At 36.5% G+C, this 13,063-nt stretch overlaps 2 protein-coding genes across 4 annotated transcripts; both read left to right on the forward strand.

Annotated features, from left to right (window-relative positions):
• Positions 1–6: 6 nt before the first annotated feature.
• On the forward strand, positions 7–5,553 carry LOC113202353 (lysophospholipid acyltransferase 5). Its single transcript, XM_026416540.2, has 10 exons — positions 7–226; positions 1,019–1,126; positions 1,207–1,329; positions 1,459–1,574; positions 1,673–1,831; positions 1,925–2,059; positions 2,159–2,267; positions 2,346–2,490; positions 2,588–2,735; positions 2,834–5,553. Exons 1-10 carry the CDS (start codon positions 124–126, stop codon positions 3,107–3,109), a joined length of 1,422 nt encoding a protein of 473 aa, XP_026272325.1. The 5' UTR covers positions 7–123; the 3' UTR covers positions 3,110–5,553.
• Positions 5,554–5,824: 271 nt separating this feature from the next.
• LOC113202335 (uncharacterized) lies at positions 5,825–12,760 on the forward strand. Of its 3 annotated transcripts, none has more exons than XM_026416511.2 (16): positions 5,825–6,034; positions 6,959–7,040; positions 7,126–7,222; positions 7,584–7,737; positions 7,845–7,948; positions 8,030–8,201; positions 8,286–8,389; positions 8,465–8,637; positions 8,783–8,918; positions 9,014–9,166; positions 9,926–10,036; positions 10,142–10,232; positions 10,725–11,251; positions 11,330–11,428; positions 11,557–11,619; positions 11,711–12,760. In XM_026416511.2, exons 1-16 carry the CDS (start codon positions 5,998–6,000, stop codon positions 11,756–11,758), a joined length of 2,151 nt encoding a protein of 716 aa, XP_026272296.1. In that variant the 5' UTR covers positions 5,825–5,997; the 3' UTR covers positions 11,759–12,760. The 3 variants fall into 3 exon arrangements, with proteins under 3 accessions (XP_026272296.1, XP_026272297.1, XP_026272298.1); XM_026416512.2 differs by having other exon boundaries at positions 5,826–6,034; positions 8,792–8,918; XM_026416513.2 differs by lacking the exon at positions 5,825–6,034 and adding an exon at positions 6,143–6,862.
• Positions 12,761–13,063: the final 303 nt, after the last annotated feature.

The raw sequence follows: 13,063 nt of genomic DNA on the forward strand, positions 1-13,063 counted from the left end.
CTCCCGGGTCCCCCGTCTCGGACGTCGCGCCACCCGGAGTGGCTGGACTGTGAACTGTCAAGACCGAGATTGAATTAGGAAATTGCGCTTCATTATTGTTCACTGTTCACTAAGTTGGTCAAGATGAGTGCCCCTGGCTCTTCAGGTGCTTCCCTTTTAAGTCATCTGGGAGACACTTTGGGAACCTCAGAGCATGCATTACGACTACTTCTCTCTATCCTCTTGGGTACGTTGGCCAGCAGAAGACGTCTTCATAACCTCCATAAAATATGATTATTTCTGACACATCCTAGCTAATTTATTAAGACATGATCAACGAAGGCGTGTGTTTTTCTACCCGTTTCAGTATTTCTTACAAAGTATTTGGTTAAAAATAGAAAAGCCTCAATTTGGTTTTGAAATATGATATTTGAACATGTTGCATCAGTATTCGAACTTTCCCTTAATATTCACTGAATATTCAAGTAAATTAGGGGCATATATGCGTATTTTTCTTTGTTTACTAAAGTGAAAATTTATTTGAAATCTACTTACTGTTTATTTTAGCTTTGTTTAGTTCAACTGACTTTCAGTTGACCTCATTTTATTATAAGTTTAATATTGCATTGTCATCATTAAAATAATTTTCTCCAGTAACTTTTAATTCTGATCTTTGTTCCATCATTTTGCAATGATCCTCATCTTACCACTTTCCGTGCCTTTTTTTTCTTGTTTGCATCCCCCTCACAGGCGACCCTACTAAATTTAGGGGGTTTTAATCTTTATCAGGGGCCTATCAAAATTTTATGATAGAGTTATGATAGAAGGCCTTAAAGGCACAACTAGGACATGTTGTTGTATCGACGGGTGTAGATCTACCGTATGGAAAGTGTTAATTTTAACTGAATGGTGTGATGTTGAATCCCACATTCACTATTAACTGTGATCTGTATTTATTTAGTTTATCCTAGTTTTGAATCGTCTTCATAGTTTGACGTGAATTTTCTTTTCTTGTATTTCATTCTGTCTTTGTTTGCAGGCTATCCCATAGTTCTGATTCACCGGCATTTCTTATATGGAAGGTCTCCTGTGCTGCAGCATCTCCTGTTTATTTGCACAGGGTTTTTAATTTCATCATTTTGCTATGGTGTGTGTACAAGTCTAATTTGTTATTCCCCTGTACTTCTACATTTTCTCAATGTCAAATTAATTTATTTCTTACATCAGGCTGGGACACCTTCCACTTAATTGGCACAGTAGTTGGTGTATATGGCATCTTATTATTATTTGGAGGGTCATTCCTTGGAGCAATTGCAACCCTGGTGTTTACTATGACTTATTTATTGTACGGTAAGTGTTCAAGAATTATACTGTGTGTTCTCAAGGAAGATAGCTAGCTGAATTCAAATTCAAAGCATCAATTTAGGCTGTATTGAATTTGATTACTTACCAATTTTAATAAGAGTTGTAAACTTGTAGGGTATTTTGCCACAAGCACCGATGTTTATGATATAAAGTGGACTATGCCACACTGTGTGCTCACATTAAGATTGACTGGAGTAGCTATAGATTTGTATGATGGAGCCCAAAAGCAGGTAAAAAAAGATGGTGTCATCTATTATGTATCTATTACACAGATGCTGTACATGGTTGTGATACTTAAAAATTGCTTTTCTCGTGCTATCATTTTCAGGAAACTTTATCTGCAGAAAACAAGAAGTCAGCCCTCCAGGAAAAACCATCAATACTAGAATTACTTGCCCATTCTTTTTTCCCCTCGGCATTCCTTGTTGGTCCACAATTCCACATGAAGAGATATCAAAATTTTGTGTCTGGAAAGCTTATCCCAAATGTAAGTTTCATTTAACTAGTTATTATTTGTATTGACCATATTAGTGCTGATAATCTGCCATACCTGATAAATTTTTAACATGAATTATTGTAGACAAACAGCAGTAAGCTGCCTAATTGTGTTAGACCAGCCCTCATCCGCTTTGGTACTGGCACTTTATACCTGTGCATTTACCAGGTGCTAACAATATGGGTTCCAGATATGTACCCAGATACTGAAACTTTCCAAGTAAGCTATTTGTTTCAATTTTGTCTTCAACCAAAGAAATGTGAGTGTAATTAATTGATTCTTGAGAACTCTCTCTTACTTTTCACTTATGTTTTCTAGCAAAATGGTTTCCTTATGAAACATGTGATGCTTGGTCTGTGGGCTCGTACAGCACTTTACAAATACATTTCATGCTGGTTAATTACAGAAGGAGTATGCATAATGTCAGGTAAGATTCTTTCTTAGTGTGATTTGCAGATTTTTTTAAGAATCTACATATTTTTTTATTTTTTTTTAATATTTGTAGGAATCACATATAGTGGTAAAGATGAAAATAATATTGAAAAATGGGATGGGTGCGCCAATGTTCAGCTTTCAGTTTTTGAAGGTTGCACAAAATTCAACCATTACATCATGGCTTTTAATACCAATACAAATCACTGGATAGCCCAGTAAGTACAGGAACCCTCTGAGAACATGTAGAAATTAATTGAATTAAAATGTAGTTCTCATAAAGAAAAAATGTATATGTATTTTGTTCCTTTTCAGGTATGTCTACAAACGTTTAAAGTTCTTGAACAGCAAATTAGCCTCCCAAGGTGGTGCTTTGGCCTTCCTTGCTGTTTGGCATGGCTTCCATTCTGGGTACTATGTCTGCTTCTTTAATGAGTTTGTTGTGATGCTTATGGAGAAGGAGGTATGTACTTTTATATATGCTGTATTATCATGCTTTGTTTTCTTCTATCCATTTTAGTTAAAGAAGCAAGGTGACTAAATGTTGATTTCCTATTACAGGTGGAAAGTATTTTGGCTAGAAATGAGAAAGCAACGATGTTTTTATCAAGTCCTTTTGTTTCACCCATCGTGTGGGTTATCTTAAAATTATACACATTTATTTTCATGGGATACTGCTTAGTGCCCTTTGTTCTTCTTTCATTTAATCGGTACTGGGCTGTTTACAAAAGTGTCTATTTCTCCGGATACCTTCTATTTTTAGGGTGGCATCTGTATGCACCCTTGGTCAGAAAGGCTTTGAAGCCATCAAGAGCACGAAATGCTCACCAGGACTAATTGTTGACATTTTTAAAGAGGTCAAGTTTTATTGGTTGTTAGAATTTTGTGTGATTTAGCTTTGCCAAATTTTATTGTGATTGTTGTTCTTGTTGATAAGTATTGTGTAGTGCAAGGGTTCATTTGAGAACTTTGAACTCTAAGGTAATACAACATCCTTGATTGAGCCTCTCTTGCTGGGCAATGGAACTTGTGAAAGCTTAAACGTTGAAATTAACTGTTAGGATCCCTTATTATATTCTGTACTGTTCCAGTGCAATATTTCTGGTGTATTCTCCTTATTTAGACCTGTCAAAAAGTATTGGAAACAGGCAAAATGTAGAGTAGTATATTTGATCAGCAAGAGTGGTTGTGGTGGATAGCCTAATTAACTTCTTCTTGCGAAGCAAAACTCCTTTTTTCCTATTGTTACTCTAGAGATTGTTCTATGTGGTTAGCAAACATTGCTTTTTGGAAGATGACTTTTTGTTTTTTTGTCATTGAGCAAATGTCCACATACTGTTGCTGATTGCTGCTGTATTCTTAAAAAGAGAGTAACTCACCAGCTGTCTAGCAAAGTTCCCCTCCCCCCCTCAACAAAAAAAGAAAACAGTGAACTGCTCTACAGTACTGATCCTATATCTATATCCCTCCCTCAACAATTATGTTGGGTATTTTTTATTTACCCAAATAGGTTGTGACTTTTATTAACTCTCTGTATTCTGGTGAGTTTTAAACATTAATGTGGATGGTAATTGCAGTTGTGACTATTATAACTGAAGAATATTATAGCTCTTAATTTCAACAACATATTGACTGAAGTTTACAAGGTTAATCATGCATTATCTTGCCTACTAGCCTCATCTTAAGATTTGGACTGCCCTTTGCCCTTGCATCAGACAGTGTGGAAAGCATTGATGAACTGATCTTATTTTCATATTAGTTATTTATTGTATACTCGCCGCTCCTTATAAGCAATATACACAAGAGATTTAATGAGGAATGTAATGAAAGACCAAGGTTTTGTAGTAGATTACTCTAGCAACCCACCTTTGATCTATCTAATCTATTTTTATATGAGCAGGAAGTGACCAAGATTTAATTTGTAACAATTTGCTTTACTTAATGATGATTGTGGCAATTTAGTACCCTGTACTTCAACTTTGACGGTACTATGTGGAAAGGTATTATTTTTATTAATTTTTTTTTTAGGTTTATTACCTAAAAATTACCTTTGTTTTAGTAGATTTTCATTGAGGTGCATTAATGTGCTGTTAAATCTATAACATGTTTCCAGGGAATTTTTAAATTTTTTCTCTCATTATTTTTAACCAACACGATGGTTAAATTGCCAAATTAAGGATACAGAATTGCTTCAGCTACTTAAGATCAACAGCAATTTTTTATATTGATCACAGTGGCCAAAAATATGCTTTACTGATTAATTTGTCTTTATTGGGAATGTGGGGATTATATAGTAGTAGGTACTTTGTACTTGGTAGGGGTACTTTAGGTATTCGACGCATCCATGCAAGAAAGGCGGATCAGCAAGCAATTGCTTAAGAAAGATAGAAGATGGATTTGAACACGGTTCCTCAAGAAAGACACATTCTTTATGCCAATCTGTTCATCTTTATCTTTGGAGGCGTCTCACTTCTCATAGAGACGTTGTATCATATTGGGTGTTGTCTCTTTTTAATCACAAGATTGGCAATCAGAATGGTTTTCCACTCAAAACGGTACAGCATTTCCATGATTTGTGAGGGAGGGACCACCAAATCCGAGTATGTTGATATCAGTGGAAAGCACACCCGTCTTTCTTCAGCACTCATGTTCTGATCCTACCTCCTTGGGCGACTACATTTTGATCCCTGTCTTTGTTGCACGGATGCATCGTAGTGAACACTGTACTTACCATGTCCAACTACAGTTTTATTCCCCAAGCAAGACTTGCAGAAACATATTTAAAAGGCACACCTGATATAAGCTGTGTATTAGGATCCATTCCTTAATTTCTCTGAAGTATTGATCAAAGTTTCACTTTATTTTCTTGGGTTTTTATCTTTGAACATTCCCTCTTAAACTGTTATAAACTGTAAGTGCTCAGATGAGATTTCATTTTCTATAAATTGTCTGATTTTAACAGTATTTAAGCCATTATGAAAGACTGACAGGATTTTATTTAGAAGTCTTAAATTCACTGCTGTTTCTGACTTGTATACTCATGCTTTCTAATGTTTCAAGCAATCTGCTTCAGGAGGGCGTTAGTCTTAGGATTTAATCATTATAGGCCTGCGATAGGTTTAGCTGTCATAATTATTAAAAGTTTAAAGCTATGCACAAAACCCCTTTAAAACTGTCTTAACTGCCTAATAGGAATGCTGCCCATTGTGCCCTTGGATGAAATGTCTTATAATTTGTTTAATTTAAAAAAATAAAATAAATAGATTTTGGATATAGCATAACTTGTGTCTTACTTACGGTCTCGTAAAGATGATGTATTTTTCCTGCTCATCTATCTTTTTCAATTGTACTGGAGGCCAGCGGGACTCGAGGGAAGGGAAGACAGACCTCTCTGTTTTCTTGTCCTTTTTGAAAAGTCAGCCAGGATGTGCTCAAGAGAGAAGGAAATGGAAGGTCGGCCTGCAGTTCTTTACCAGCGCACTCTAGCGGCCGCGGCAGAACCCCTCTCATGAGATCTCCCGATCTCCCTCCTCCCCCCTCTCCCCATCCCCCACCCCATCCATCCAACAACCCCCACCCTCACGAAATGCTATGCTCTCAAAAAGACTACTTAGCTTTATCCAACGCCTATTTTTGCCGTTAATTTCGCTAGCGAAGTAGTTTTATTGGCCTCTCTCCGGCTGGAACGTTCATTTTCTTAAAATGATAGAGTGAATGATTAGAAAATGATGGAAAGTGCTGAACTAGATCATCAATATGAAGGTAAGAACGCGTTTCTTTCGGAATTTGGTTGAGACTTCTCTTGTCACGATCGTCTTGTGTTCTTTGTGCAGAAGACTAGCGACTGAGAGTCTTTTGTTTTGACTGAAACCAAATGATAACAACAATTATCCTATTTTCATTTTGATAATATCGTCCAAGTAGAGCAAGCAGCACTACTAATGCACAAATACACTACCATCCGAAATATAACCTCAGCACACCTTAAGCCCCCTCTACCTTCACCTTGACTCAACGGCACGAAATTGTCTTGCACTCGTTTGAAATTTGAAACGTTGTTCAAGTTTCAAGAAATGAAGGATTGAAAATCAGCTGTCACTTGATAAACATTGTTTTTGTTTACGTTTTACGAAGAAGAGCGGTAAATTTTGCGATTACGCTCTTCCCATGCCTGTTTTGCGTTTTGTGATGCCTGCAGTGAAGCTAGAAATGATTAATAAAATAAAATTATCATTAGGGCGTCTTTCGTTTTCAGACTCATTACATTATGATTTGAAATCGTTGCTGTAGTGAAGTTTTGTGTTATGTGAAATATTCACCATTATTTGATTTGAACTTTAATCTACAAACACCCCTCACATTTCATGCCAAAGGTCAATTCTAATAAATTGCCTCAAACAAATTGGTCACAAGTGAAACTGTTTTGTTAATGAAAGAAAAAAAGACATTAGAGAAATGACTTGGGATAAATGACAAAAGATTCAACAAACGTCCATACTCAGAAACTTAAACTATGTCGATTTACATCCATGTCATTCTTTGATTCGAAATATTTGGGTTTACGATTCTGTCTTGAAGTTTAACTATTAGGTATATATCTGAAAACACGTTCTTACAAACATGTTACGGTCATCAATCAATCATTTTGAATACAGGAAGAGTTTTATTAGCATATTTTTGTTACAGATGAAAATGTTGAAGAGGGAGAATCTGATGAGTTGCAAGACATAAGCAACGAAAAAATGATGGAGAGTGCCACTGATGAAAGGTCTTAGTTAATATGTATATTGAAGTATCAGAGTAGATTCAAAAGCACATAGAGAAATATTTCATTATCTGTTCTCTTTTTACAGTTATGGGATTGACTTCGACAAAGAAGAACTTCTTGATGGGGAAGAAGTGGTCATGGAGGGCCTCCCCAACATTCAAGATCATTCTGAAACCTTACAGGTAAAATCTTAAAACTAAGCATTCTAAAAAACTGCAAGTACCAGCAATGGCAGTACTTCCTGGACTCTGCATATTTGAAGCAAAATGTGCTGCCTTTATTCTTTGATAGTACCATTCATACTGAAAATCTAATGTTCGAGGACATACTGTGAACAGCATAGGATATTACAAGGCGCTTGCTAAGCATTGTGACGAAACAAGGGTCCTGTGGGTGCTTAGTATGCTTTTTCTGCCAAGTTATAGCATACATGCATGGCATGCTGTTCATTGATGCATCTTGATAAAACAGTGTACCATGCATGCTGTTTGATTTTATTTTACTGTCTCTTGTTTGTTTCTCATACTGTTTTTTATTTACCAGGTGATTCATTGTGAAGAAGATGATTCTGGAAATGTCTTGGAAGTTGATCCAAGACATCGCAAAGTTGATAAAGATGATCCTAGAAGTAGATTACATTATATTAAATATCTTAAGAAGGAAGGCAAACCCATGAAAATGTGGGAGTGTGGAATTTGTTAGTATTGCTTGAAAAAATGGGTATATTTATATTAAACCCTATTATTATTTGTTTTAGCTGCCAGTATCATTTAACATTTTCTATTTATAAAACTTCTTTTCTAGGTGGTAAGGAGTTTCGCCATCAATATACGTTGATGAGACACTTGCCAACTCACACTGATGAGCGCAACTACAAATGTGAAGATTGTGGTAAAGCATTTAGACAGGTAAAATTACATTTAAGATTCCAAAAGCTAACACTTTTTTTCTGGGTTTCACAAATGATATATCCTTTCCATACCTTATAGATGAGCACATTATCTCAACACCGAGCTATACATAGTGACGCTCGACCTTATGTTTGTGAATGCTGCAAGAAAACTTTCAACCGAGTGTCAACTTTAATATCTCATCGCAAAACACACTCTGATAGTAAGCCCCACAAGTGTCCTATATGTTTTAAAGGATTTCACCAGAAAGGTAATTATGGTTTTTGGTCAACAAATTACAACCTGCAAACATTGTATTCTTCCTATTATTTTATAATTTTAATATTGACTCTAGGCAATTTAAGAAACCATGTGTTTACTCACACCAACGAAAGGCCATACAAGTGTGAGATTTGTGAGAAAGGCTTTAATCAGATGTCTAATCTAGTTTGTCATAAGGTAAGATATATCTGAGCAGTTGTCTCCCCTTGTTTGATAGATAAAAGATCAAACTTTCCAATTTTTGATTCATAGGCTCATGTGCATGGTGACAAATCAAGACATGTTTGCAATATGTGTGGAAGTGAATTTTTAAGACGATACGCTCTTCGTCTTCATCAAGAGTACACACATGGCATAGTTTATCGAGGAAGCAATAGAGTTCAACTTAAAAAAGCCTTGGAGGAATCTGAAGAAACCAGAAATGAGTAAGTAAGAAAATTCTGTTCAGCTGTTAAACTGCAGGAAGTTTTCTTGATTAAATTCTTCTTCACTGCACTGACCCTGATATTGAAAAGATTTTGAATCTCAATAGTGGTTGTATTAATCTTTCAACCTGTAACTAATCTATAGTGATTACAGAGAAAATATACCTACAAAGAAGACTATAAGATTACTTAATGTAGAAAAGGCTAACACTGCAGCTACATCCAGAGCAAAGCATACAGTTACCAAACAATCATCTAGAACTTTGAGTGCAGAGACTAAGGTAAACATTCTTTTCATTTTCGAATCTCTGACCATTTCCCTTGATATGTGTTGAGATACTTATCACTGTCCCATTTAATTTGGTTTGCTTGGTAGGTATCTCCATCATCAGAAGTCATAATTGACCCAATTGAAACTAAAGCTATGAAGAATGCTAAAGATTCTGGCCAGACTACATTTGCTCTTTTTAAACCTGCTAAAGGTATACCTGTTCTAGTGAAGGTCATGCCTGCACCAAATAATAAACAGGTAAATTTTGATTGGCATTTTTTAGATTGTTGTACTGTTTATTGTAATGGTAAAATTCGGGAAGTCGGCTAATGTTGCCCAGTTAAAGTTGACATTACCCGGGTAATGTCATGACAGGAGACTTTAACCAACTAATTTGACATTATCCGAGGCACATTGGCTCATGTCAAATTGAATGTGTTGGAGATGGATTAACACTAGTACATGTTGGGTAATGTCTATTCATGCGGTTTTATTCATTTCATAAAACAATAATACTAATCATCACAATCATCTTTCTCGGTGCAATTGGACCCACCATGGTATTTTGGGTTTCATTTCTTACAATTTTTTCAGCAGAGGTATTTTATTTTGATGTTTTACAACCTGTCTTGCAGTAGCTCTTCTGTGCGCCTCCAACATAGACGTCACTATGACGAGACTTCATAGCGGCCTCTCTATTAGGTTTACTTGCTTGGGCTTTAGAACGTGCTCGGGCATGACAACAAACTGGTTACACATTCGATTGTACCATACTCAACCAAACATTACCCGCTCTGCCAAGGCACTTCGACATTAACCAGTGTGCCATGGTTAATGCTGACACGAGCCGGATAATGTGGGGATCATCATACCTTAGCCATAATCTGTATGACATTACCCTGAAGTTTTGGTTCATGTTGACATTACCCGACTTCTACCATTACCCTTAACATACCGGTGTATAATTCACAAATTTGAGGAAAGTATGACATTTATTTTTTTTATCTATAATGATAGATGCTGGTTCCTGCTACTGTTGAAGATCTTAAATCAGCTGGAAAAATAACTGTCTCACCAAACTATGATTCAGCAAACAGTGGAAGCCCAATCAAAGCTGTGCAGATCAAGGTAATTATGCTCAAGATCAGAATAACCTACCTGTCTCATAATAGATACTTTAAAGTCTTAAACTTAAAAAGTATTGTTACACAAATTTGTCTCTCATTTGTGCAGGTTCCTGTAGTGGCAACAGTCATCCAAAGAGTGGGTGAAAATGGTCAACTTACTATCAGTGTGGAGAGCCCAGGACCAGAGCAATCACCAGGTAATTTATAGCTCTGTTACAGGTAAAGTCCGGGTGTCAGGGAATGTCTTAATTCCCTAGTGAGAGTCCGGGTTCCCTGGTCACGGTTGGGAACGTCCGTTTGGGACGACTGAAACCGGGCATTCTCAAGGCAATGTTAGCCATGGACATTCAATGAAGGCAGTCAGGGAAGGGAATGTTCGAAAGCGGACTTTAACTGAAAGGGGTGGCCAGGAATGTTGGGAATGAAAGTGCAGGTATTATGGGTGTAGGTCAGGGGTTTATACACTTGTTGAGGCAGCTGGGTTTGCCTTAGTGGCCAACCAACATTGCCTAGTGATTGCCCGGTATCAGTTGTCCCAAACGGACATTCCCTACCGGAGCCAGGGAATTCGAGCTCTCACTAGGGAATCCGGACATTCCCTGGCACCCCGACGTTACCTGTAACAGCTCTAATTCCTTAGAAAATAAGTTTTGAATTAAGTTTGTCACTTACTTGCTTCTTCTGCACAGAAACGTTAGCATCAGAAGAAGAAGGTGGATTAGAAGTTCTGCCAGAAGAAGCTGATGAGGTAGGGGCAGTGGAGGTTGCTACCGAAGTTGAAGCAGAAGTTGTGGAAGATTGTGAAGAAATGGATCAAGTGGAGGGAGAGGGTGAAGAGGAAGGCGATGTTGAAGGTGAAGGAAATGTGATACATTACATAAATGAAGATGGTACCGTCGTAGCTATGGATGGTACAGAAGGAGCTCAAGTTCAATTCCTGGAGGATGATGGAACTCTAATGGAGGGACAGCAAACTGTAATCATGCACCCTGATGCAACAATAGTCTCTGACAATGAAAATGAGCATCAAACTGAAGAGTACCTCATTGGAGATCCTGCAGCGGAAATATTGCAAATGGATACTGGTGGAGAAATTCAGTTAGTGAGAGCAAAGGGTGATGGAACCTATGAAGTAATATCTGAAGAAGAAGCAGCTCTTCTCCTGCAAAATCAAGAGCAAGCGATAGAAATACTTGAAGACAATAGTGATGTTCAGGTAAGAATGGGAGGGTAAATATTAGTTGCTTTAAAATAGTAGTGAATGCTCATTAATGAACACATTTTTCATAACCAGTTTCAGCAAATGCTGGAAGAAGGAGATGATGGGGAGATATTGGTAAACCAGGGCAACCTCTCTGCTTTAGTCAGTGCCATTCGCTCTGCAGGTTATGAGGTAATTATTATTACTATTAATAGTGGGGACAAAACTAAAATTGAAGTTTTCCTATTTAACCGTTAGTCTGTCATTCTAAAATAATATTTACACTATTGGTATCACTTAACTTGCTCGCCATTTTTTAGGTTCTACCTGGTGAAGAAGAAGTCCACGGAGAGATAAAACCTGATGCACCCTTTACTCTTAAAGTAAGTATCTTAACGTTCACATTCTATGAACAATTGTTCATGGTGTTGTTAGATAACTTTTGCTATAATTTCTTAATGTTCTATGATTTAGACTGAGCCAGTTCAAATGGACTTAGAGGATGGGGCTGACTACCTTTGAAGTTGCTGATATTGGATGCTGTATGTGATACCAAAAGTAGGATGGAAACAAAGTACCTCAAGATGCTGCTATCATCATAGGTCCTACAAAGTCCTGCAAGCCCTGTCATTAGTACAATCTTGCTGGAACCAACACTAAAATTTGTTTCAATTAAACTTAATATTTATTTTACAATAGGATCTCCTATGCCCATGCATCCCCAATCCAGGTGTGGTGTTGCCATGATTGAGACTTCAATATAATATTTTAAGTAGTGAAAACCCTTAACACAATTCTTATACGTTCTTTTAATTGTGAATTGCACCAACATTTTGTGAAAACTATTATAAATTTGGGAAGCATGTTATTTTGCTGCATAATGGTGAAAAATGCTCTGTAATTTTAATTTTAAAATAATCAGTATTCTCTGCCATTATCCTTTTTTCCCAATATCAATGCAAATCCAATGTTACAAAATAAGTACAGGTACTGTTGTTTTGTGCTCCATGTTTCATAATGTATGGAAAAAGTGGTTATTTAACAACCAGTTTCTAAGTACCGGTAATGTTTTGTTCTTTTTTTTGTTTTTGTTTTCTTTGAAATCAATTTTTTTGACAATGGTCAGAGAACAATATAGTTTGAGCTATATTCTCAAACCATTTTTTAAAATGCTGCTCCACATCTCTTATAGAGCTTTAAGGTTGTAGTGGGACAAAAGTGCAGATAAGTACAATAGGTTGTTTGTCTTTATGTTAGAATATTATATGAAAATTTAGATCTTGTTAAGAATATCAGGTCTGTGTTCGTAGTACATAGCTCAATGACTGAAAAAAGTGAACTGTCCATGTATAAAATTGAGTTAAATATCGAAAAAGAATTATATCTGTTCTCCCTTAGAACTACTGTATATCCTAGTTGCAATACCCCTGTCTCTGGGACTGAAATATTGCAATTCTAGTCAATTTATGAATTTTGTTCACTGAATTTACATCGCTATCAATACACTTAGCCCTCTTTGAGCAACACTGAATTTTGATTCATTCCACCTCATGCAACCAAAACTGGGGTTTCATCTACGGACACAAGAGCTAGCCATATGCCATATTAGTCCTTATAAGAGGAAAAAAACAATAGATAGATAATCAATTTGTTTTTTTGGTGTTTGTCCATTTTTGAAAGGAATGATAAGAAACCAACAAGCCTTGATGTAGAAAGACAAAATTAGATCTATTACTGTAAACACCACAACATGTACCAATCCATAGAAGTTTTCAAAAGAAACACACGTAATTTTTTACACACATTCACACTTTTCAGATAAAATCA

This window comes from Frankliniella occidentalis, unplaced genomic scaffold, assembly GCF_000697945.3.
Source record: "Frankliniella occidentalis isolate FOCC.00 unplaced genomic scaffold, Focc_3.1 Scaffold13, whole genome shotgun sequence".
Classification (NCBI taxonomy): Eukaryota; Metazoa; Arthropoda; class Insecta; order Thysanoptera; family Thripidae; genus Frankliniella; species Frankliniella occidentalis.